General features: G+C 39.5%; 1 protein-coding gene across 1 annotated transcript in view; it reads left to right on the top strand.

Annotated features, from left to right (window-relative positions):
* The window catches only part of SCFD2 (sec1 family domain containing 2), a 395,024-nt gene that overhangs the window by 25,878 nt on the left and 343,657 nt on the right, over window positions 1-25,489 (top strand). The window contains exon 3 of the mRNA XM_004009827.5: window positions 23,540-23,667. Coding sequence (XP_004009876.2) covers window positions 23,540-23,667 — 128 coding nt within the window. The remainder of the gene's footprint in view (window positions 1-23,539; window positions 23,668-25,489) is intronic.

Here is a 25,489-nt window from a genome sequence, read left to right as displayed (position 1 = left end):
TACATGGTTAGTTAATGAATGTATAAATAGACCAATGAATTCAGAAATTATGAGTACTCTGGTTTATAAAATGAAAATATAGTTTAAAATAAATCAAGACCAGGGCACTGTGCCCCAAGGGTCTTTTTAAAATTGCATACTTAGTTAATTCGTTTATTAATTATTTATTTTTGGCTGCCTTGAGTCTTTGTTGCTACAAGTGGGTTTTCTCTAGTTGTGGCGAGCAGAAGCTTCGTTCTGCTTGCGGTACTTGAGCTTCTCCTTGCAGTGGCTTCTCTTGTTGTGGAGCACAGGCTTACTTGCCTCATGACCTGTGGAATCTTCCCAAACCAGGGATTGAACCCATGTCCCCTGCATTGGCAGGTGGATTCTTAACAACTGAACTACCAGGGATGTCTTAAGTCCAATTTTCTTGTTAGTTTTTATGTTGAAGGTGGCATTTTTTTCTTAGACTCTAGAACAATGGAATAATAGAGTAGATCTTATAGTGAGAGACAAATGCAACAGCGGTGTCACCCTAACCACTGCTGAGCGAGTTTTTTGTTAACTTTCACATTATTAAGCAACCTGTTAGTGGTGTACATTAAATCACTAACTCAATGTCAAAAGCTGTTAAATTACCTCTTAATAGTGGTAATTTTTTATCTTCTCTCCTTGGTTTCCAAATACCAGTTAAATATTACTGTTCAAGAGACTAACATTAGGACTTCCCTGATGATCCAGTAGTTGACTCCATGCTTCCACTTCAGGGAACTTGGGTTCGATCCTGGTGGGGGAACCAAGATCCTGCTTGCTGCATGATGCAGCCAGGAAAAAAAAAAAAGAAAGACTAACATTTTCAGAGGGAAGAAAAATAATTTTTATTAGCGCAGAATCAGAGATACTCCTTTGATTTTAAATTTCCTTGCAGATAGAGTTACTGAACTCTATGTCGCATTGACTTTGAGGTGTAAAGCCAGTACGCAAGAGGATGTCACCATGTAGCTGTATAATGAATGACCTGGCTGTTGGTGCACGCTGTGGGTATCTTCTTTTCCCCACTTGGACCTCCCTGCAAAAATGTCATTATGTCTTATTTTATGTTTTTACTTTTTAAATAAACATTGCAAATTGAGCAGGAGAAAGACTTACCTCTTCTCAGCATACAGCTGCTATATTTAACTTTCTTTTTTTTGTTTTGTTTTGAGGAATTCTATAAGCCGGGTTCTTTTCTACAAATGAAGGGATGAGTGAGTCTACTAAGAAATAGCTAAATAATTTGTATGCCAGAGACATTGAACTTATATTTCTTGATAAAGAATTATGTTTAATAGTTATATTTTTGTGAATTTCTAAAATGCATGCTAAGAAAAGAAAATTTGAAGGTAGAAATTCTTATTCTATAATCGCTTACATATTACAACTCTGTCGTGGTATTTGTTTGTTAAGGCATGTGCAGGTAATCCCCAGAATCTTGCTCATCTGAAAAATTTTCAGTGATTTGTGGTCTGTGTGTTGTGAGAAGACTGAATTCTGGGTCGCTGTGGCTTTGGGATCCATAATTTAAATGGAAACTGTGAGTCCTTTAAATAAAACCAGGAATGCTCCAAAATTAGCTAAAATGGAAAAGAAGGAATGAAAAGACTCACTACATTTGAGTGACAAGTTCTTAATTAGTTTGATGTTCACTGCCAAGCAAAAATCAACAAGTTCAAAAATATCTTGCAAAGCTAACCGCAGTCTTTACTGGGTTGACTTCTCGCTCTTGTGTTATACAGACCAGGGTGTATTCAACAGCATGCCAAGAATGTCCCAAAGCTCTGGCTGCAGCTTCTCTCGTCTAACACCTGCTGACCTTCTTGCTCGAGGGTCTTTCCTTTCACTTTGTCTTCTATTACCGTGTCACACTGGTTGGTGATAGGGTGGCTGGAATCAACAGAGTGGGGGTAAATGTCCTTCTAGCAAAGCTGGAAGGAGGATTAAGTAAGAACTAAGAACAAGGCAATGGCTTTAGCATTTAGAGAAGGCTTTTAGGACACAGCAGGCAGATGAGGTTGGAAATCCAGGAAATTTGAGTAAAACTTCATGAGTGGAAATATGAAAGCACATCCTCTGAATGTGTTGTAGTTTATTTATCCAAAATATTTGTTGACTACTCTGTGCCAGACACTTGATGAAGATATGATCTCTGGCCTCTTGGAAGTTATTCTATTAATAAGTGGGGAGACAGACAACAAACAGATGAACAAATGACTATACAATGTCAGCTGGGAATAAGTGCCATGAAGGCGATAAAGCAAGGAATTCAAGAGTAAATAGGGACTTGAGGTGGTGAGATGTATGGATGGGGGAGAAAAGGCCTTTCTAAGGAGGTATCTTTCAAGCAAAGATCTCAGTGAAGTAAACTGTAAGCCTCATGGGTATCTGAGACTAGAGCACTGCAACCCAGTGGAAAGACTAGGTATTTAGAAATTACTTGTATTGATTTGCTTTCCCCTAAAAGACGCTTACTCCTTGGAAGGAAAGTTATGACCAACCTAGATAGCATATTGAAAAGCAGAGACATTACTTTGCCAACAAAGGTCCGTCTAGTCCAAGGCTATGGTTTTTCCAGTGGTCATGTATGGATGTGAGAGTTGGACTGTGAAGAAAGCTGAGCGCTGAAGAATTGATGCTTTTGCACTGTGGTGTTGGAGAAGACTCTTGAGAGTCCCTTGGACTGCAAGGAGATCCAACCGGTCCATTCTAAAGGAGGTCAACCCTGGGATTTCTTTGGAAGGAATGGTGCTAAAGCTGAAACTCCAGTACTTTGGCCACCTCACACGAAGAGTTGACTCATTGGAAAAGACCCTGATGCTGGGAGGGATTGGAGGCAGGAGGAGAAGGGGACAACAGAGGATGAGATGGCTGGATGGCATCACCGACTCGATGGACGTGAGTTTGAGTGAACTCCGGGAGTTGGTGATGGACAGGGAGGCCTGGCGTGCTGCGATTCATGGGGTCACAGAGAGTCGGACACGACTGAGCAACTGAACTGAACTGAACTGGATGGCTCGTGATGTTGAACATCTTTTCCTGTACATATTTTCTATTTGCCTATCCTCTTAAATAAAATGTCTCCACATCTTTTGCCCACTTTCTAATTGGACTTTTTTTTTAATATTGAAGTTCCTTATCACAATTTATTGGTGGTATTTTACCTGTTTAAGTGAAATGTAGAAAGCTTACCATGCCTTACTTGCCTTTACCTTCCCACACTTATAATCATCTCAATATTTCCTCTACATACATTTAGGACTGCAACACAGTGTTAAAATTTTTACTTCTACTGCCAAGCATAGTTTACAAAACTTAGGAGAAGAAGGAATGCTTATTGTATTTACACACAGACACACACACATTTAAGCTGGTTTTTTTAAAAAAAATAATTAATTTCTTTTAATTTTTGGTTGTGCTGGACCTTTGTTGCTGCATGGGCTTTCCTCTAGTTGTGGTGAGTGGAGCTAGTCTCTAGTTGCAATGTGCAGGCTTCCCATTGTGGTGGCTTCTCTCGTTGCAGAGCACAAGCTCTAGGGCGTGGAGGCTTGGGTAGTTGCAGCACCTGGGCTCCATATCTGCGGCTTCCAGGCTCTAGAACGCAGGCTCGATGCAAGCTGCGTTGCATGGTCTTAGTTGCTGTGTGGCATGTGGGTTCTTCCCCGCCCAGGGATGGAACCGTGAGTCCGGTATTCGCAGGTGGATTCTTTTCCACTGAGTCACCCAGGAAGCCCTTACTATATTTTTGCTTACTGTTTTCTTTCTTCATTATGTTTTAAGATTTCCTATTTTTCCTTTTCCTTTTTAGAGATTTTCTTTAGCCATTCTTTTAGGATAGGTTTGCTGATGACAGAATCTCTTAATTTTCATTAATCTGAGAATACTGAGAATATTTTTTTTCTTCTCATCTTTCTTTTTTCTTTTGGCTGAGGTGAGTCTGTTGTGGCTCGAAGGCTTCTGCTTGGGGCAGTCAGGCTTTCTCTAGTTGTGGTGCGAGGTGGAGCATAGGCTCAGTGCAGGCTCAGCAGTTGCAGTGAGTGACCTTAATTGCCCTGTGGCATGTAATGTCTTAGTTCCTCAACCAGGGATTGAACCTGAATCCCCTGCATTGTACATGCAGAGGCTTAGCCACTGGATCTCCAGGGAAGTCCCGCAACAATATCTTACGGTTTTTTGAGTACAGTTCTTTTACCTCCTTAGTTAGATTTTTTTTCCTTAGGTGTTTTTTCTGTTTGATATGACAGTAAATGAGATTGTTTTCTTAATTTCTCTTGCTGATAGTTCATTGTTAGTTTATGGTAATGAGACAGATGTCTCTGTGTTAATTTTGTATCCTAAGACTTACCAAATTCATTTATTAGCTCCAGTAGTTTTCTGGAGGCATCTTTAGAATTTTTATGTATAGTATCATATCATCTGCAAGCAGTGACAGTTTTACTTCTTTCCCAGTTCGGATTCCTTTTTCTTTTTTTCCTTTCTCTGATTGCTGTGTCTAGGACTTCCAAAACTATGTTGGATAAAAGTGGTGAAAATGAATATCCTTGTCTTGTTCCTGAACTTACAGGAAATGCTTTCAGCTTTTCACTGGTGAATATGTTAGCTGTAGGTTTGCCCTACTTGGCTTTTATTATGTTGAGATATGATTCCCTCGTAGCTCAGTTGGTAAAGGAACTTCCTGCAATGTGGGACACCTGGGTTCCATTTCTGGGTCAGGAAGACCCCTGGAGAAGAAAATAGCAACCCACTTCAGTGTTCTTGCCTGGAGAATCCCATTGACAGAGGAGCCTGGTGGGTCACAGTCCAGGGGGTCACAAAGAGTCGGAAATGGTTCAGTGACTAAACCACCACCACCATGTTATTTCTGTGACCACTTTCTGGAGAGTTTGTATCATAAATGAATATGGAATTCTGTCAAAAGCTTTTTCTGCATCTATTGAGATCATCATGTGGCTTTTATTATTCAGTCTATTAATGTGGTATATTACACTAATTGGTTTGTGGAAAAATCCTTGCATCCCTGAGATAAATCCCAATTTATCATGGTGTATGGTCCTTTAATGTATAGTTAGTTGAATTTGGATTGCTAGTATTTTTTTCTTTTCTGTATTCACCCTTAGTGATTTCCACGACTCTATCTTCTAGCCCACTAATCTATTCCTCTGTATCATTTAGTCTATGGTGGGTCTTTGCAGTGTGTTTTTCCTTCCAGTTATTGCATTCTTCATTTCTGTTTGATTGTTTTCATGTATTTTCTAACTTTTTAAAACACTTCTAACTGTTCACTCTGTGCATCCATTTTTCTCCTGAGTTCTTCGCTCATTTTTACCATCATTACTTTGCACCCCGTTTCAGGTAGATTGCCTGCCTCCACTCCACTTAGTAGTTCTTTTGGGGTTTTATCTTGTTCTTTCATTTGGAACATGCTGCTCGGTCCCGTTGTCCTGCCTGACTTGTTTTTATTTCTGTGTTTCTTGTCTGTTGGTTATATTTCCTGGCCTTGGAGCAATGGCCTTTTGCAGATATGTCCCAGCAGCAGGCTTCCCTCTCATCACCAGAGCTGTATGCTCTCGTTGGTGCCCTCATTTTGGGCTCTGTGGGATCCTTCTTTTCTTTCAGGCTGACTGCTGTTGGTGGTCTGGTAGGCATAGCGGGCCCTGGTCCTGTCGCTTGCCAGGCCCTGCCTGGTGCTGAGGCTACTGGCCACTGGTTGTTGGGGCTGGGTCATGAGGTGGCTGGCCATGGAAACCCAGGGGGTCCCTGGGATGCTGGTGGCTTGTGGGTGTATGGGCCAGGGCCTGCCATGGTAGACTGTATGACTGTGGTGGTCCTGGAGCTGGTGTCTACCCACGCTAGCTGTGGCTTGGGCCCATTGGGCCCTGAGGGTGGTACCTGCCCTTCGGTGTGTGAAGTTCATCTCTGGGCTAGTTCCTGTCCTCTGGTGGGGCTGGTGCCATCTCACTGATAGGTGGAGCTGCTTCACAGAGTCTGGTTGCAGGGCCCTGGGGCTCCCAGAGGTGGTGTGTTGGCCCACTTGTGGGTGGACCTTGGACCCAGGGGATTCTATGGTTTGTCTGGATGAGGCTGGTCCTGAAGCTCGTGCTCTCGAGGCCTTCTGGTGGGTGGGACCAGACCCCAATGCTAAAAAGCTAGAGGGAGAATTCAGAAATGTCGCTTGCCAGGACCAGTGTCCACATGGTAGAATGATCACTCCAGAATGGCTGCCTCCAGTGTCTATATCCCCACGGTGAGCTCCATTTGCCTTCTGTCTTCTCTGGGAGACTGCTCAGGATCAGCACCTGGTTCCTTTCAAGTTACCGCTTCTTCCCTGGGTCCCAGAGAGTGTGAGATTTTGTGTACACCCTTTAACAGTGGAGTCTCTATTTCCCTCTAAGAGTGAAGTTTCTGTTTCCCTTTAAGAATGGAGTCTCTATTTCCCACAGCCCTCCCTGCTAACCTTCAAAACCAAATGGTCCGATGGCTTGTCTGATGCTGGACCCCTCGGCTGTGGCACCTGATATGGGGAGCCTGTTGTGTGGAGGAAGGAGCCTCTTGCTTCTTGGGGTGAGACTCTACAATTGTAATTATCTTAATTATCACCTACCCAGGGATGTAGGTATTGACTATACTATATGTCTCTGCTCCACCTTTCTCATTGTGGTTCCTTCTTCACATCTTTAGTTGTAAAAGATATATATATATATATATATATATATATAAAATTTTAAACTAGATTCTAGTCTTTCTCATCAATGCGTGCTCTGTAAACAGTTATAATTTTGGTGTGCCCATAACAGAAGGTGATCTCAGAGTCTTCCCACTTTTATCACCTTGGTTAAGCTCCCAGCATAAAATTTTGAACTTAGAATGGGTTGTGAGCATTTAGGTGTTTGGTATTACTGAGTTTTTTTTCCTTGCCTTTACTTAGAACAGTGTTCCCAAACTTTGTTAATTGAAGAATACCTTATTGATATACTGACCTTCCAAAGCTGTTTGATATTTTTCTTTGAATTGATTGATGTCATAAAAGTTTTTTTTTCAAATATTTTTAACATGTAAAAAAGTGGCAAGAATAGTACAAGAAACATTTTCTTTTTCCTTTGAAACATTTGCGAATAATTCGCCTGTGCCCATCAGTCCCAAAGATTTTAGTGTGTATTTGTCTCAAAGGGATATTCTCCACTTTAATCTCAATCACGGAATCAACACTGTTAAACTAGTACCATCTAACCCACACATTTTGCCACTTATCTCAATAATATTCTTTATCAAAACAAAAGGATATTGGTCAGAATCGCACATTAGTTATCACATCGCCTTAGTGCCCTTTATCATGAGTCTTTCCTTGACATTCATGACCTTCACACTGCTGAAGAGCGTAGGCCAGTTATTTTGTAGAATATCCCTTAGTTTAGGTTTGTCTCATGTTTCCTCGTGAGTAGATTTCAATTATGCATTTTTGGCTAGAATATCACATAAGCAATGCTGTGTTCTTTTCATTACTTTCTGTCAGGTGGCACACAATTTAACTTTGTCCACTCATAGTGACAACTTTGATCACTTGATTAAAGGAGACATTTTGAGATTATGTAAATATGCTTTCCCTCATCTAACTTTAACCCACTGGTTTAGCATGCCGAATTATTTCCATGGTGGCTGTTTTTAATTGGAGTTGTTTCAGACATGTGTACTTATAATCCCTTCATTTTGGGTTTTTACTTTGAATTACTATCTTTTACTAACAGAATAATTTTAACTACAAAAATCTAGAAGAAAGCCTGAAGATTTCTTTTTACTCCCTTTCTTATGGTTTGAGCTCTGTGAAGGGGTTTTCAGATGTTCAGATTTCAAGGAGCAGAGCAATTCAACAACAGTGTAAAGCTCCTGACTTTTATTAGTCAAGTAAAATCCTCCAGTTTTGCCATACAACACAGACACTAAAGATTCTTTATTTTACAGTGTTGAAACACTTTAATTCAAATATTTAGCTTTATGAGAAACTCTACCTTATCCTCACTGTAAGTAAGCTTGCTGTGCAAATGTAACTTTAAAAATAAGTTCTTTTTTCTAGCCTCTAAACATATGGCCACCCCCCAACCACCCTTATAGAAAAATCTGTTATATATTATTCTCTCTTCAGATTTGCATCCATAGTAGCACTTCAACAAGGTTTTGTATCTCTGAGGTGGCAAGGGACATGTACAAAATGCCTTAACAAAATATTAAAATGTGGGTGTTAAGATGATATAAATAATATGAGCAATATAAACTCATATTCCACCTGAATTAATGACTGTAATAATTTCAACAAATCAGGTTTTCTTGATTTAGTAGCTTTGAAAACTCACTCTTAATATGTGTATAGGTACAGTGGTGTCAACCAGGGTGAGTAGAGTATTAGATTCTGGACTTACTGTGTGGTAGTAGAATATTAATAGGTGTGCTGATTTTGACTTTCCATCTTCCTCATAGAGTGGAGTGATTGAAGGTATGAAGTGAACAGGTTGAGTTTGTCTCCAGGAGTCTCTATAAAACTGTCGCTAACTCTTTATCTTATAGTTTCTCTACACATGAACTAGTTCTCAACTTTGCAAATCTCGAGTTCAAGCCAAAACACACAGATGTAATCCACCACAGAGGAGAGTTCCCCTGTGAAGCAGATGCTGACCTTTGGAATGGGTCATGGAACTCAAAGTATAGCCTTCAGAGTCAGAAAAATGTTCATAGAAGGGACATGTATTTGGTTTTTTAAGTAATTTAGTTCTGTTAGTAATTTTAAAGTCTTCATACTGAGTTAATCTGTTTATGCATTAAAAATCCATGAGAAAACCCCTATTCTTTGTTTATGAATAAGTTTGTATCGATTATGGTTACTGTCATTAGTGAGCTGGTGGAGAGTAGGAATAGAAATATTTATCTGTACTGAGATGAAGTTCAGCTTCCCACAGTTATTTTATATGATTGTCAAACAGTTTATATGTTGCATTCTGGTCCATTTTTTATAGTTTCATAGGCCCATTGCTATGAATGAAATTTGCTATGCTGAATGAAAGCATCATATTGAAGGAAGAAATGATGAGAGGAAACTTTGATTATATATCAAGTGGAGATTATTCTTTTATTATTCTGAACATTATAAAGCTTGTGTGGAGCTGTTTATCCTGGATTTAAACAATGTTTTATCCTGAACTTTATTTAGTTTGCTTAACACATGGTTGTGATTTCTGCACTGTTAAAGTTATTCCAGTGTCATTTATCATGTGGAACCCGTCACACCCACAGATTTCTATTAGCTGTAGATTGATAGAGAAGGCACATGCATTTTTTAGGACATTTACAGTTTTTGAATACCAAACTGAAAGTCTAGTTCACAAGATTAGTGAAAGTTGATAACAGACAATACATTTATTTATGCTTTTAAAATGACAGCTCTTTCCCTAGGTAGACTAATGCAGAATAAATTGGTGTGGTGGTTTATTCTTAAGTGAATATCCTGAGCAAATAATGAAAATCACTTCCCTATAGTATAAGAGATACAGAGTATCAGTGAGAGTTGGGGGGTTGATACCAGTGACCTGATCATAGTAGCAGCTACATCATGGTTCCTGCTTTTTCCATTCTCCTCTGCTTCTTCCCTGAAGTGTACTTCAGGGCCATAGTGAGTTTAACATTTTTGAAGTGACCTTATCTTTTTCAGCAATATAGTTGATAGTTATGGGAACATTCGTTAACAAATAGGACAGTGGATATAAAACGTCCTTAAAGCAATCCCTTCCTTTCAGTTGAACCAGAGAGGATGTGTTGATGTGGCTTTGTGTGTGTGTGTGTGTGTGTGTGTGTCTTTGAACAGTTACTGTGCAGTTTTTGTTTTCTAATCATTATTGTAGTATAGTGACTTTTCCACCAAAACTTTGTGACCTTGAGCAAGATACTTACTTTCTCATAGTCACAGTTTCCTTTTCTGTAAAAGAAAAGTTCAGTGAGTGATTTCTAAGGAAACTTTGATTCAGATTCCTTTTGTGTTATGATTTTCATGTGCTGTGCTTGAAAAATAAGCTCTAAACTTGATTTAGCAATACATGAGGGGAGTGATTTTATGTCTCATTTGTTCACTAAAATATTCCCAGTCCCAAGAACAGGGCCTGGTGCAAAGTAAGCACTCATATTTGTTGGAAAAAATGAATAAAACCCAACAGAAGAATCTTCAATAGAAAAGAAATAAATGATTATATTTTAAAATTAAATTTTATCTGCATACTTTGAAAGCATTATAATTTTAATATTCATCTTGAGTTAATTTTATAAGACTGGCTATTTATACATACATTTAACTCTGCAAATAATAATACATCTTATTCTTACCCCATCCTGGTAAAATCCTTTGGTGGCTCTCCATTGCCCTTTAAGTAAAGATTAAAACTTTCACTTGTTTTAGAATGCCTTCTTAGATCTGTACCATGCTTATTTCTTCAGCCTTCATCTCGTCCATTGTTTCCTGCCACTTCCTTCTCTTCCCTCCTATGTGCTCACACTCTTGGCTGCAGCTACACTAAACTTCTTTCAGGACCTTAGCATCCTGCTTTTCCATCTTCTGGCCATCCCACATGTTACTTTTTTCCTTTCCTCATCTTTTATTTCTTCCAATAGCTCATAGTGCATTAGCTTATTAGATGACTAGTTTAGTATCTATTCTCCCCAACTAGACTTTGGAGCCTTTCTGAGCCTTTCTGAGAGGTTTGTGCCTGACTTGTTCACCCTTGTGCCCTGTTATACCTCCAGTGCCTGGCACAGTCCATGGTCATAGGTTGTTGATGGCCTCAGTACACTGCCACTCATGGACCCAGGATGCTGACATTCTGCTAAAGCTAGAATATCTCTGTGCTCAGTGCCCTGAAACCAGTTCCCTCTCGCTTCATGAAAATAAATTCTATTTAACAGCTTGTAATTTGAGTTAATGACAAATGTTATAGATAAAATAGGACATGTGGGATTTGAAATAGGAAGCACCACATTAGCTAGTGTGATCGAGGAGGGAAGCCTTGAGCAGTGCCTACGACAGGACTGACACTTGGTCAGTGCTCAGTGAGTATTTGTTGAATGAACGAGAGTTAATCAGTGGACACCTGGAGGAAAAGGTTTCTAGGCAAAGGGAATAGCAAATACAACGGCCCTGAGAACATACTTTGACCCATTCAAGGGGCTGAAATCAGAGCAGTGGGTCTGGGGCCTAATGGGTGAAAGTGAGACATGAAGATATAAAGTATAGGAATGCACTGAAGTATATAAGCTTGTTGGCCAAAATAAGGAAATTAAATTTCAGTGTGATAGTAGTAAGAAGCTTAGAAGGGTTTTGAACAGAATGATATGATCTGGTAGCTTTAGGAAATCACTCTAGTCCAAGCTATCAGTTCTTGTCCATACTGCGCAGTAACCTCTTTCCCAGTCCTTAGATCCATTCTGAACAATGGGGCCAGAGTGGTCTTTTAATAACGCAGATCTGATTAGGTTAGTCTGTTGCTGAAGACCCTTCAGTTGCCCTTGAAAAAATGTCTACAATCTCTAATGTGGATTCCCAAGCCTTGGATAATTTGACATAAGCTGAAGGCAGTATCAGACTAGATCTTCCTGCTCCATTCAGACTAGTTTTCATTTCCTTGAGAAGGTCTCAAGGTCTCTCCTCAGAACCCCTTCCTGTGATGCTGCTCTTACTTAGACAGATCTTACTTGTGTTTTAACTGGCGAGCTCCTGCTGATTTTTCCGGTCTCACTGTCACATCCTTAGCCACCCCCTGTCCTCTGCGCTCACACCCAGACCAGTGTTCTACTCCCCCTGAGCTCCTGTATCCTCTTCCGTCGCCTAGTCCCTAGGCGTATGCTTAGTTCCAGCCGCCCTGCCAGCTTGCTAGCTCCCTGAGGCCTGGGCACTAGAAGCTGCTCGCCAGCTGTGATGAGCGCTTGGTCACAGGATGTGCCCATATTCTGTCTACTTCAGGATCCTTCTGTGTTTATCCTTCTGTTTTCTGTTCTGTTGAGATGAAGGTTAACGGATTATTTTGTTTAAGATGAGGTAATTGTTTTAAAAAGTAGTCCAGAGGGAAGATGACTATTGAAAGCTCTGTGAATAATTCAGTTAACAAACCTACCTTCATAGCTCATTAAGCTTACCGCTGATGGAAGCCATTATTCCCTGCTGTGAAAAACTATGACTCAGATGGCCCTCTGTTTAAAATTAGCTGAAAATGCTTATTGGGTTGTTTTTGTTGTTGTATCATTGTGTTTCTGTTGCAATACTGTAACTGTTACTGCAAACTGTGTGAGTCAACTTAGCTTCTCGTGCATGCTGTGGAGAAACCATTTCTCTGAGTTTAGTCATAAGATAATAGTGTGCATTCATGTTTTACCCTCGGTCTCTTAATTGCAAGCCTTTCATCTGATTAAGTAGAACCATGATTCAGTTTTTAGCCACCTTTAAAAAATTAATGCTGTCTTTTTTATATTTTATTTGATGAAGAATATTTCCTGTTCCTGACATTTTATACATGCCAAACCAATATGCTTCTAAGATTTCATTCATAGTTGAGTAATTCTGGTGAATAAAATGTCAAGAATTATCTGGAAGGACCATATCTTCCTGTATAGAAGTCTCCTGAGACTTAAAATTAATTCTAGAAGGTTATTATTATGTATATTGCTGGTCTGTAGTCTTTAAACACAACAGTTTGATTTTTAAGGATACAAGATAATCAGTTTATCAAAAAAAGAACATGAATTTAGTATGCATTTCTCATCTTATGTAGTTACAATGACAATATAGAAACAAATTCTGTATAATTCATAGTAATAAAATGGATCTTTTCATAGGACAAATATTCTACTTTTATATTACATATTTCAAAGGATCTATTGAAGCAAATAAAATTGTATTCTAGTAACTATAGGGAAATAAAGTTTGTCTCATAGGAAAATGACTTTAAAAACAGAGGAAAAGGTAGAAAATAATTTAATATATTTTGTAAGCTGTCAGGAATATTCTTTTGTTAGCTCTTTTTGTCACTGGGCTTGTGAAGAAGAAAAAAGGTTTTAATAAAAGTAACAGCAGGGGATATTCACCCATCTTTCACTGTGTTGCACAATTAATCAAATTCATACATGTGAACTTGGAGTACCAAGGCATAAGGAAAACCATGTGAGTATGGCTTGTTAGAGATCCTGGGAATCTCAGTAGTATTCTAGTTTGAGCATTTTGTTTTACAGAATTGTGTAGAACTGTGGTAAAATAGTTAGATTTTGGAGTTCACAGGGTCCTAGGTTCAAATTCTTATTTATTGGCTGTGTGATTTGGGTAAATTATTTTATTTAAGACTCAGCTTTCTCACTTGTAATGTGGCATTGATTCTTACCCTTGAGAGTTGTTGATCAATAAGCTAATATAGTCATGTTAGTGAGTTTCCAATAAATGAAAATGATAGATTAATAATATTTATAAAATATAAAGCCCCCCAAAAGTAAAGCAAATTATTCAAGGTCACAGAAACATCCCATTGATGCTTTGAGTGTCAGTTCCTCTATCGAAATATTCCTTCCTTTAATGTTAACAATGGAACGTTAGGTAGGTGGCTTCATTTTGTCTCCATTTTTATCAGTGATAAAATAGCTGGAGGCCATTTCTTCTTTCTTTCCCAAAGATATAATGAACATCAAATAAGAGCTAATAATATCTCAGGGCAATTTAGACTTTGATTTTTTTTGTCAGTTCAGTTACATAAATGTATATATGTTGACTTAAATGTTGACTTAAAATTCAGCAAGTCTTCTTAGAAACATTTAAAGAAGAGAGTTGTCTAAAGGTGGGACATGATGGTCATTGTGTCCCAAGGACGTCAGTGACCAATGGTGACCTACAAGGGGAGTAGTATGACATTGTTTAAAATAAAAAGTGTGCAGAATCCTGAGATCAAGCTTTACCTGCTTCATGAGTGAATGTGGATCTGCTTCATTCTTCTCTAAGGCAGAATAGAGGCTATATTAAGAACTGGAAAAGAGAGCTGACATGAAAAGTTTAAAATAATTCATATTATGAATAATGAATTCTCCCTGCTGATTTGTGTAGTGCAACATGGCACGGCATAGTAGAAAGATTACTGGATCAGAGCCAGTAACTTGGGTATGAGTCCTGGTTTTGCCAGATGCAGACTGAGTCATTACAGAAGTCAGTCGGCTTCTCTGAGGCTCTTTAAACTGGGGCAGTGATAGTGGCTTAGCTCATGAGATGAGGATTGTGTGAGACATAACTTGTTTTGTAAATTCTGAAATGTTTCTAAAAGGGAATGTAGTGATGGTGTTTTTTACTCATATTTTATTTACCTTTAAAAACTCTTCCTTAAGTTACCCATGAAAAAAGTTGTTTTTGGCTGGGCTCAATTATTAAAAAGATGTCATGATCCAAAAGGATACATGCACCCCAGTGTTCATTGCAGCACTATTTACAATAGCCAGGACATGGAAGCAACCTAATCCGTCAGCAGAGGAATGGATAAGGAAGATGTGCTATATATATACAGTGGAATATTACTAAAATCATTGCAGATGGAGATTGCAGCCATGAAATTAAAAGATGCTTACTCCTTGGAAGGAAAGTTATGACCAACTCAGACAGCATATTAAAAAGCAGAGACATTACTTTGCCAACAAAGGTCCGTCTAGTCAAGGCTAGTGCAAGGTTTTCCCAGCAGTCATGAATGGATGTCAGAGTTGGACTATAAAGAAAGCTGAGTGCTGAGGAATTGATGCTTTTGAACTGTGGTGTTGGAGAAGACTCTTGAGAGTCCCTTGGACTGCAAGGAGATCCAACCAGTGCATCCTAAAGGAGATCTGGGTGTTCACTTGAAGGATTGATGTTGAAGCTGAAACTCCAGTACTTGGCCACCAGATGCGAAGAGCTGACTCATTTGAAAGGACCCTGATGCTAGGAAAGATGGAGGGCAGGAGGAGAAGGGGACGACAGAGGATGAGATGGTTGAATGGCATGACCGACTCAGTGGACATGAGTTTGGGTAAACTCCGGGAGTTCATGATGGACAGGGAGGCCTGGCATGCTGCGCGGTTCATGGGGTTGCAAAGAGTCGGACACGACTGAGCAACTGAGCTGAACTGAATAAGAATGAAATAATGCCATTTGCAGCAACATGGATGAGCCTAGAGATTGTCATACTGAGTGAAGTAAGTCAGAGAAGGAGAAATATTATATGACATCCCTTATATGTGAAATCTAAAAAGAAATGATATAAATGGACTTAATAAAACAGAGACTCTCAGACTTAAAGATGGACACGATTGAGCGACTCCCCTTTCACTTTTCACTTGCACGCATTGGAGAAGGAAATGGCAACCCACTCCAGTGTTCTTTCCTGGAGAATCCCAGGGACAGGGGAGTCTTGTGGGCTGCCATCTATGGGGTCGCACAGAGTCGGACACAAGTGAAACGACTTAGCAGCATCAGCAGCAGCAGCAGACTTAAAGAACAGATTTATGGTTTCTGGGGAGAAGGATGTGGGGAGGGGATAGTTAGGGGGTTTGGGATGGACCTGTACACAGTGCTGTGTTTAAAATGGATAACCAATGAGGGCCTACTGTATAACATGGAATTCTGCTTAATGTTATGTGGCAGCTGGGATGGGAGGGGAGTTTAAGGGAGAGTGGATACATGTATATGTATGGCTGAGTCTCCTCTTTTCGCCTGAAACTATCACAATGCTGTTAATTGGCTGTAACCCAATAGAAAATATAAAGATTTTTTTTCAAGGTGTTGTCCAGCTGTTCCTTAATTTAAAAGATAAATCATGGTGAAGTTGGTTTACAGTAGAGCACAAAGGATTTAGATTTGGCGTAAAGAGTATCTAATAACAGTTTAATTTGTTTGAAGCTGTAGTGTTTTTCTCATAAAGTTTTCTTTAGATGCCTTCAAAAACTAGAGATAGATTTATATCTGTTTGTGTTGGGTTAAGTAGCATCCTGCAGAAGATGTAGAGTTGATTAGCATTATTTCTGATGTTCAGTTCTACCCCTGAAGTTGTACATCCACTTTATAAGTCAGTCTGGAAATATTTATAGGACCTGAACTCCTTGTAAAAGTAAAAATTGTAGTCTTAAAATGTCTTTTTGTGTGCAATCTACAGAATTTCAGTGTTGTTAAACTGATGAGTACCAAAGTCATTGCTTAAAAAGTTTGTACAGAAAACGCTAATTCCCTAAAACTTTGAGTCTCTATCTTTAGTAACGTTTCTTATCTTATTCCTGAAAGTCAAAATTCATCACACTGTCTTATGTATGGGGATTGGTTAGGTTGGTCTTAATATGTTTCATTATGAATTTTGTACTATATATTGTTGACCTTTTCATGTTAGAAAATGAACCTACTGACAGTGGTTATCCATGCTGCTGCTGCTGCTAAGTCGCTTCAGTCATGTCCGACTCTGTGCGACCCCATAGACGGCAACCCACCAGGCTCCCCCGTCCATGGGATTCTCTAGGCAAGGATACTGGAGTGGGTTGCATTTCCTTCTCCAATGCATGAGAGTGAAAAGTCAAAGTGAAGTCGCTCAGTCGTGTCCGACTCTTAGCGACCCCATGGACTGCAGCCCACCAGGCTCTTCCGTCCATGTGTATATATAATTTTGTAGAAGAAATGAAAGTACTTCTAAAACAGGCTTCCTTCTATATATCTTATGAGAAGATCCTGACCACTGATTTTGTTTTTAATTTGTTAAAATATCGTTGAGTTTAGCTTCCTGGTGGCTCAGATGGTAAAGAGTCCACCTGCCAGTGCAAGAGACTCAGGCAACATGGGTTTGATCCCTGGGTTGGGAAGATCCCCTGGAGAAGGAAATGGCAGCCCACTACAGTACTCTTGCCTGGGGAATCCCCATGGACAGAGGAGCCTGGTGGCCTACAGTCAGTGGGGTCCCAGAGAGCTGACACAACTGAGCGACTGAGCAACAACAGCAGTTGATTTGCAAAGTTATGTTAATTTCTGCTGTACAGTAAAGTGACTCAGTTATACATATATATTCTTTTCCTTTATGATTTATCACACAGTATTGAGTATAGTTCTCTGTGCTATGAATATAGTAAGACCTTGTTGTTTATCCATCTTTTATACAGTTGTTTGCATCTGCTAATCCCAAACCCCCAATCCATACTCCCATCTTGGAAACCACAACTCTGTTCTTCATGTCTGTTGACTGATTTTTTTTTTTTTTTTAGCATTACAGCTGCTGCTGCTACTGCTGTGTTTTGGGGGGCACTTACTGTATGCCAAGCATTGTCCTAGGTCTTTAGATAAACTAGCACATTCATTTCTCATAACAACCCACTGATAATGTACTATTATCATCCCCAGACAACAGAGGAAGAAACATGCATAGAGCGTTTAAGTAACCCTGCTAGGGATGTAGAGCCCCTCGTGTCTGGGATCCAGATCCTGTGCTTTCTACGCATCTACATAGCTGCTACCACCCGTGTGCCACACTGGCCCTGCTGTGATTGCTCTCTGTGTAGTGCTTTTTCCCTCATTGGGAAAACAGAGAGCTTGTACACTCAGAGAGGACAGAGAATTATTCAAAACATACTCTCATGATTATAATGTGAATTTCAGTGAACTTTACTTGACATGAAATTGGACATCAGGAATTGATTTCATGCATGAAATGTCTATTGAATGTCTATTGAATCAACTTCTGTGAACACATCAGAGAAAGGCAGTGGTTAGCTCATCCATTCAGCTCCGATGCTGATATATGCTTACACATTGAGTATGTGTGTAAGCCACCAAGTGGCAGCAAGGGTGACCTGGTGAAGAAGTGAGTGCAGGACACAGTAGAGCGGCCGGCAAGTCTGATCTTCTTCAGCTCTGATTTTTCAGAGAACCAGAGCTAGTTCATGAATGTTAACTTGGTAAGCTTGATAATGACCATGTTCAGTGTGGGGGTATGATATGTTGAGAAAACTGTTTGGGACAGAAAGTAGACAATAGCAAGGGTAGTTATCTAGAGAGTTTGAATTGTTCATAACAACAAAACAGTTTTCATGACCCAGCTCCACATCAGTGTTAGAGACTGTATAAACTGTATATTTCTCTTAGTGCTTTAATAGAAAAGGGCCTGAGAGTTCAAGACCCCAGTGACTTCAGTACAGATGAACAAATCAAGACTGTATGAAAAACATACTCAGTGTAATTAAGTAGATTCATTTAATATGTCACAAACCCTTAAGCTTGTTGAATTTTAAGACAATACCTTTTATAGCAATAGTAATAACAACCACAACAACCACACAAACGCATTTACTGTAAATCAGGAGAGTCCTTTAGGTGCATTATCTTAGTTAACCCTTCAACTACCATCTGAGGTAGTCGCTATGTTACTTCCATCTCAAAGACGAGGAAACAGAACAAGAGAGCATTAGTTACATGCACGAGGTTACGCAGCTAGCAAGCATTGTTTGTTCATTCACTGTTTGTTGAGTGTTAACTACCACAGCCTGGCACTGTTCCAGGTAATGGGGAATTAGCAATGAGTATAAAAGAACCTCTGCCTTCATAGAAGGACCTTACCTTCAATGAGGGAGCTAGAGAACAAAGAGAAACATGGAAACCTAGAATGAGTCAATGGTAATATGGATTATGCAGGCTAATAAAACCCCATAGGTGGAAGGGTGTGCTGGGAAAAGGTGCTGCGATGGATTCTCATCAGTTTTTTACACCAGTGGTAATGCCAAAGAATACTCAAACTACCGCACCATTGCACTCATCTCACATGCTAGTAAAGTAATGCTCAAAATTCTCCAAGCCAGGCTTCAGCAATACGTGAACCGTGAACTCCCTGATGTTCAAGATGGTTTTAGAAACGGCAGAGGAACCGGAGATGAAATTGCCAACATCCGCTGGATCATGGAAAAAGCAAGAGAGTTCCAGAAAAAACATCTATTTCTGCTTTCTTGACTATGCCAAAGCCTTTGACTGTGTGGATCACAATCAACTGTGGAAAATTCTGAAAGAGATGGGAATACCAGATCACCTAACCTGCCTCTTGAGAAATCTGTATGCAGGTCAGGAAGCAACAGTTAGAACTGGACATGGAACAGCACACTGGTTCCAAATAGGAAAAGGAGTACATCAAGGCTGTATATTGTCACCCTGCTTATTTAACTTCTATGCAGAGTGCATCATGAGAAACGCTGGACTGGAAGAAGCACCAGCTGGAATCAAGATTGCCGGGAGAAATATCAATAACCTCAGATATGCAGATGACACCACCCTTATGGCAGAAAGTGAAGAGGAGCTAAAAAGCCTCTTGATGAAAGTGAAAGAGGAGAGTGAAAAAGTTGGCCTTAAAGCTCAACATTCAGAAAACGAAGATCATGGCATCCGGTCCCATCACTTCATGGGAAATAGATGGGGAAAGAGTGGAAACAATGTCAGACTTTATTTTGGGGGGCTTCAAAATCACTGCAGATGGTGACTTCAGCCATGAAATTGAAAGATGCTTACTCCTTGGAAGAAAAGTTATGACCAACCTAGACAGTATATTCAAAAGCAGAGACATTACTTTGCTGACTAAGGTCCGTCTAGTCAAGGCTATAGTTTTCCAGTGGTCATGTATGGATGTGAGAGTTGGACTTTGAAGAAGGCTGAGCGCCAAAGAATTGATGCTTTTGAACTGTGGTGTTGGAGGAGACTCTTGTGAGTCCCTTGGACTGCAAGGAGATCCAACCAGTCCATTCTGAAGGAGATCAACCCTGGGATTTCTTTGGAAGGAATGATGCTAAAGCTGAAACTCCAGTACTTTGGCCACCTCATGCGAAGAGCTGACTCATTGGAAAAGACCCTGATGTTAGGAGGGATTGGAGGCAGGAGGAGAAGGAGACGACAGAGGATGAGATGGCTGGATGGCATCACCGACTCGATGGACGTGAGTCTGAGTGAACTCCGGGAGATGGTGATGAACAGGGAGGCCTGGCGTGCTGCAGTTCATGGGATTGCAAAGCGTCGGACATGACTGAGCAACTGAACTGAACTGAACTGAAGGAGGGACTTCTCTGAAATAGTGACATCTCAGCTGACACTTGAAGAGAGAGAGGAATGTTTGTAAGAAGGAAATTCCTGGCAAAGGAGCGAAGAGGTCCCTGTGCTTGGAGTGCCTGAGGAGGCTCACAGAGGCCATGTAATTGCTATGGGTGAAGGGAGGATGGTTGGGTTTGGAACCTAGATTTATCTGACCCCAGAACTTACATTTTAACAATTACGGTAGTCTGATGGGGCAGCCACCGCATTGCCCAACCTGTTGTGATCTTGGAGACACTATTATTCTCATGGAAAAGAAAGCAAGAGAGAGCATTAGTTGCTCAATCCTGTCTTTGCAATCCCATGAACTCTTCGCGACCCCATGAACTGTAGCCTGCCAGGCTACCTTGTCCGTGGGATTTCCCAGGCACTGGAGTTGGTTGCCATTTCTTTCTCCAGGGGTCTTCCCAACCCAGGGATTGAACCCATGTCTCCCACATCTCCTGCATTGCAAGCAAATTCTTTACTGCTGAGCCGCCAGGAAAGCCTCATGGAAAACAAAAGGGCAGTCAATTTCTACTCTAGAGGGTCTGTGTATAGAGTTGAGAGTATAGGAGAAATCTCTGTGGTTTAGGAGCTTTGGAAAATAAAAGTAGGAAGTGATTGATTCACTTCAGTTCAGTTCAGTCGTTCAGTCATGTCTCATTCTTTGCGACCCCATGAACCGCAGCACGCCAGGCCTCCCTGTCCATCACCAACTCCCAGAGTCCACCCAAACCCATGTCCATAGAGTCGGTGACACCATCCAACCATCTCATCCTCTGTCGTCCCCTTCTTCTCCTGCCCTCAATCTTTCCCAGCATCAGGGTCTTTTCAAATGAGTCAGCACTTCACATCAGGTGGCCAAAGTATTGGAGTTTCAGCTTCAACATCAGTCCTTCCAATGAACACCCAGAACTGATTTCCTTTAGGATGCACTGGTTGGATCTCCTTGCAGTCCAAGGGACTCTCAAGAATCTTCTCCAACACCACAGTTCAAAAGCATCAACTCTTCGGCACTCAGCTTTCTTTATAGTCCAACTCTCACATCCATACATGACCACTGGAAAAACCATAGCCTTGACTAGACGGACCTTTGTTGGCAAAGTGATGTCTTAGGTTTTTAATATGCTGTCTATAGACCATAAACTTGGGAAACTGGGAGGTGTATATCTTCCTTTCCCAAAATTCCTCAGTGGTTCTCCATTGCCTTCAGAGCTTTAAAGAAATTAAGTAAGTCTCCCAAAGCCCCATAGCAAATAGATCTAGTTAAAACTTTTTTTTTTAATTGTAGTGTAGTTAATTTACAATATTGTGTTAGTTTCAAGTGTAAAACAAAGTAATTCAATTATATATTCAAATTATTTTCCATTATAAGTTATTAGAAGGTATTGAATATTGTTCCCTGTGCTACACAGTAAATCCTTGTTGTTTATCTATTTTATGTATAGTAGTGTGTATCTGTTAATCTTATACTCCTGATTTATCCTTCCCCCTCTTCCCTTTGCCCTTTGGTGACCATAAATTTGTTTTCTATATCTGTCTGTTTCTGCTTTGTAAACAGATTCACTTGTATTATTTTTTAGGTTCCACGTCTAGATGTAGTCCTAGTTTTGAATGATGATGAAAACTTTGTTCATGACTGCTGAGCTATGTTACTGTTCTCAGAAAGTGAAATCAGTCACATGCTCCTGGGCTTCTTGTCACTTGCAGGATGCAGGGCTCCCCCAGAGTAGCTCCCCCGATCTCTTTCACACTTAGATCTGCTGCCCCTCCCCTTCCACCTTAGCATGGAACAAACCATTGCTTCTTAGAGTCATTTAAGATCTAAACTTTGAATGCTTTGAAATGTCCTTCCTCTTGTTTTGTGGCTAAGATTTTATATCTTTCTTGAAGGTTGAGTTATAATTTCCAGTTTGATTTATAATTTCTTCTGTTGGCTGCTTTTGTATCTGTGTAATTGCTTATCATTTCTGGTAGAGAACATTATCTGAGTCCTTGCTCTCCCAGTGAGGATTGGAGCCCCTCTGTGCTACCATAGAAATCTATGCCAGTGTTTGCTATGCCTCTTACCATGCTCTTTTGGGGGGTTAATTTCTTTGTTCATATGTCTGCCTATTCTTCCAGATAATAAATCACTAAAAACTTGTACCCTAGCTTTTTTTTTTTTTTTTTTTTTGGTCTGTGTATTAACCATGGAGAATAGGGCGTGGCACCTAGTTTACTTGCTCCTTTAAATTAAACAGAATATTAATTTTAATATTAATGATGACAGTTTTGGTCAGATCAAAACAAGTGGAATATATTGAGCAGCGATGTTAGTTCACTGAGGAAGAAATAAATGATAATAAAAGCAACTACTTTTAATGAAAGGTTATTATGTGCCAGACTCTAAACTCAGCCTGAAATACATCATTCCATTATTCCAAATCACATTCAAATGTGAAAGTTATACCTTATTAGGTATAATTTTAAAGCTAAGTTAATATCTTATTAGATATAACTTTAAAGATGAAACTTTTAAAAATGTATCAATGTTTGAACTATGGCTAACTGAATAGTAGGAGGTATTTCTGGAGCTTTAAGTAGAGGGAAATGTCCTTAGGAAGAGACAGAAGTAACCTTTGTTTCTTTATACTCAGTTTTTAAAACGTTACTACAAATGTGTATACTTGGCTCCATGCAGAGATCTTCCGGAAAGAACACTGTACTCATTTATAACTGGGACATGGCATGTTGGGAGAGACAGAGGGCTGTTGGAGAAGTGAGGCCAGATGAGACCCTGCAGAGTGCAGTGCTTCATGCGCTTATCAACGGTTAATTGTAAGGGCTTCGCAGCGCCGTCCTTGCAGCCCAAGGCCCCTAAGTGGGCTACTTGCATGGTTTCTTAACCTAATTCCTGATTGCCATTCACTTGGAAATCTACTCAGTAAGAATTCTGTTGAGTAATTTTTGAATAGGAAAAATTGAATCATTGAATCATTGCTGGTTGCTTTCTGTTTCTCAGACAACTGTATTATCTGAAATCAATATGCTTATAATCACATCAGTTTGGGACATGTATTTAATTTTGGTTTACATAACATTTATATCTTATCTAGCAGTGTTCAGTTTTACTTTGAAATACTTTTAAATGCAAATTCTCAGGATATCACACAGTTTTCCTACACCTCTCATAGTATAGTATGATTCCCTCCCACTTTGAAGGTGCTTGATTTTGCTGTCTTCTTAATTTTTCAATATTTTGTGCTGCTTAGAATGGATCAGATATTCTTTAATTAATCCTAATATTTTTAATACTTTGAGTCCATCAGTTAGAAGGACTACACTGGTACTCAAAAAAGATGCTTAAGAAATTATTTTGCTTGCTACTCTTTCCATTATTCAGTAGAAATTTACTCTAAAGCTCTTTTTGTGGTTTTATTGCAGGGACCCTGCAGCCAAAGCCTTGTGGGAAGCCTTATTGAACACCAAGCACAAAGAAGCAGTGATGGAAGTCCGGAGACACCTAGTGGAGGCAGCAAGCAGAGAAAACCTGCCAATCAAGATGAGTATGGGTAAGTTACCAGCTTCCCCAGCAGACCATGACCGCCTGCTCTGAGGAAGTTCCTTTAAGCCTGCTCTGACCTGTGGGCCAACCTAGTCATCATGGCATCTAGATAAACGTATTGAAGACATCTTTAAACTGTTGAAAGAGTAGGAAAGGATGCCCCCCGGGGCTCAACCATGAGCCCTTTCCGTAGACTCAGCTTTGGGAAGCCCAGGCAAGTCCTTGCCCACAAAGGGTCATGCTGTTAGTTGTTTCATCTAGAATGATTAAAATCAGTCTGAACTCCTCCTTCATTCTGCCCCACACCCCCCTACTCCCCACTTGCTGTGATAAAATGATCTTTTATTGGATTTGAATTGATGAATGAATGATGATGCTGAGAAATCAGTTGAGCAAATGGACGTATTCTGTTCTGGCTCCTCACTCTTAGACTGGTCTGCTGATTGTCTGGTCACATCCCTCTTACCCCTTCTTCACTGTGGTGTTTTATAACTTCTCATTTCTCTCTCTCTCTTTTAACATGCAGTTTTATCTTTAGTATTAGAAGAATGGGGCTACAGTGAAATTTAAGTTTTAAATTGCTGTTTTCTTTTGATTTAAAAAATCAGAGAGCTAATGTTTTGAGAAAAATAAACTTGGCTTTACATTTTTTGAAATAAATACTTTTATTAATGTAGAAGTATTTAAATATGGATATTGAATCTGATGAATAGGTAGAATTTATTTCTGGAAAGTTGCAAAGGTTTATTTCTCTATTTTAAAAGTAAGGTTTCTTTTATAATCTGATCTTAGGTATCTGATAAATACTGATACACTTTACTAGATGGGTAAATTTTTCTTATTGAGATTTCTTGCCCAAATTCTTGATTACTGATGAGTACAAAAAAAATGACAAAATCAAACTGTCAAGTTGAAATAGAAGAGCAGAATTTTGGAAATAAAAGAATACAGATGAACCCAGAAGAAAAAAAAATTTAGAAGGTCATAATATGAAAAAAAAAAACTGTAACTCTCAGTGTGTTAAGTGATTACATATGAAGGTTTTAAGTAACATGAAGGATGATAAGAAAAGTGAAAGTAACTAACATTTATTGAGCACTTGTACCGGGTCTTATCCTACCTCTTTACATGTGTTATTTAAAATTCACAGTAATTCTATGAGATTGATACTGTGAGTATCCCATTTTTCAGATAAAGAACCTAAAACAGAGAAAAAGTATGGTATGCAGGGCCCATACATCTGATAAAGAGTAAGACTGGAATTTAAATCTAGACATTATAATCTGAAAGAATGTGTTTTTTATTTATAAGATTATCCCAACTCCATACAACCAATGCCAGAGTTATACATGTTGTTTTGGAGTAGAAATAAAGGTGTTTCTTTGAGGTCATTCTGGTATTTGACTGTAATTCTGGTTTCTTTTTCACTCTTTCCTTCCTGCCTCCCCTCTTTCTTTCTTTCTCCCTCTCTCCTTCCCTCCCTTCCTCCTTCCTTCCTTTTTCCCATAGTTAGAGGTATCCATTAATAAGGTATGTTTACCTAGTATAGTTCTCTGTCTGTGCATATGCTGAAATAAGAACTGATTCACATTGTGAATAGAGAAGAGTAGCAATGCACAGAAGGTCTCAGTGAAAGGTTAATTTATATTGTGTTTCAGTGATAGAATCTTATGATGCTATCCCAGAGCATAAATCAGCTTTTATTGCTCAATCAGTGCAGAACTCTTAAAAGTTCAAAACACTTTACATTTCTAAAGCTCTGTATCTTTTAAAAATAATCAGAGTCAGAAAAAAAAAAAGCGGGTAAGCCCATAAGGAATTCAGTTTAA

The sequence above is a fragment of the Ovis aries genome, chromosome 6 (assembly GCF_016772045.2).
Source record: "Ovis aries strain OAR_USU_Benz2616 breed Rambouillet chromosome 6, ARS-UI_Ramb_v3.0, whole genome shotgun sequence".
NCBI lineage: Eukaryota > Metazoa > Chordata > Mammalia > Artiodactyla > Bovidae > Ovis > Ovis aries.
The sequence above is the reverse complement of the archived record's forward strand: the minus strand, read 5'-3'. Positions and strand labels throughout refer to the sequence as shown.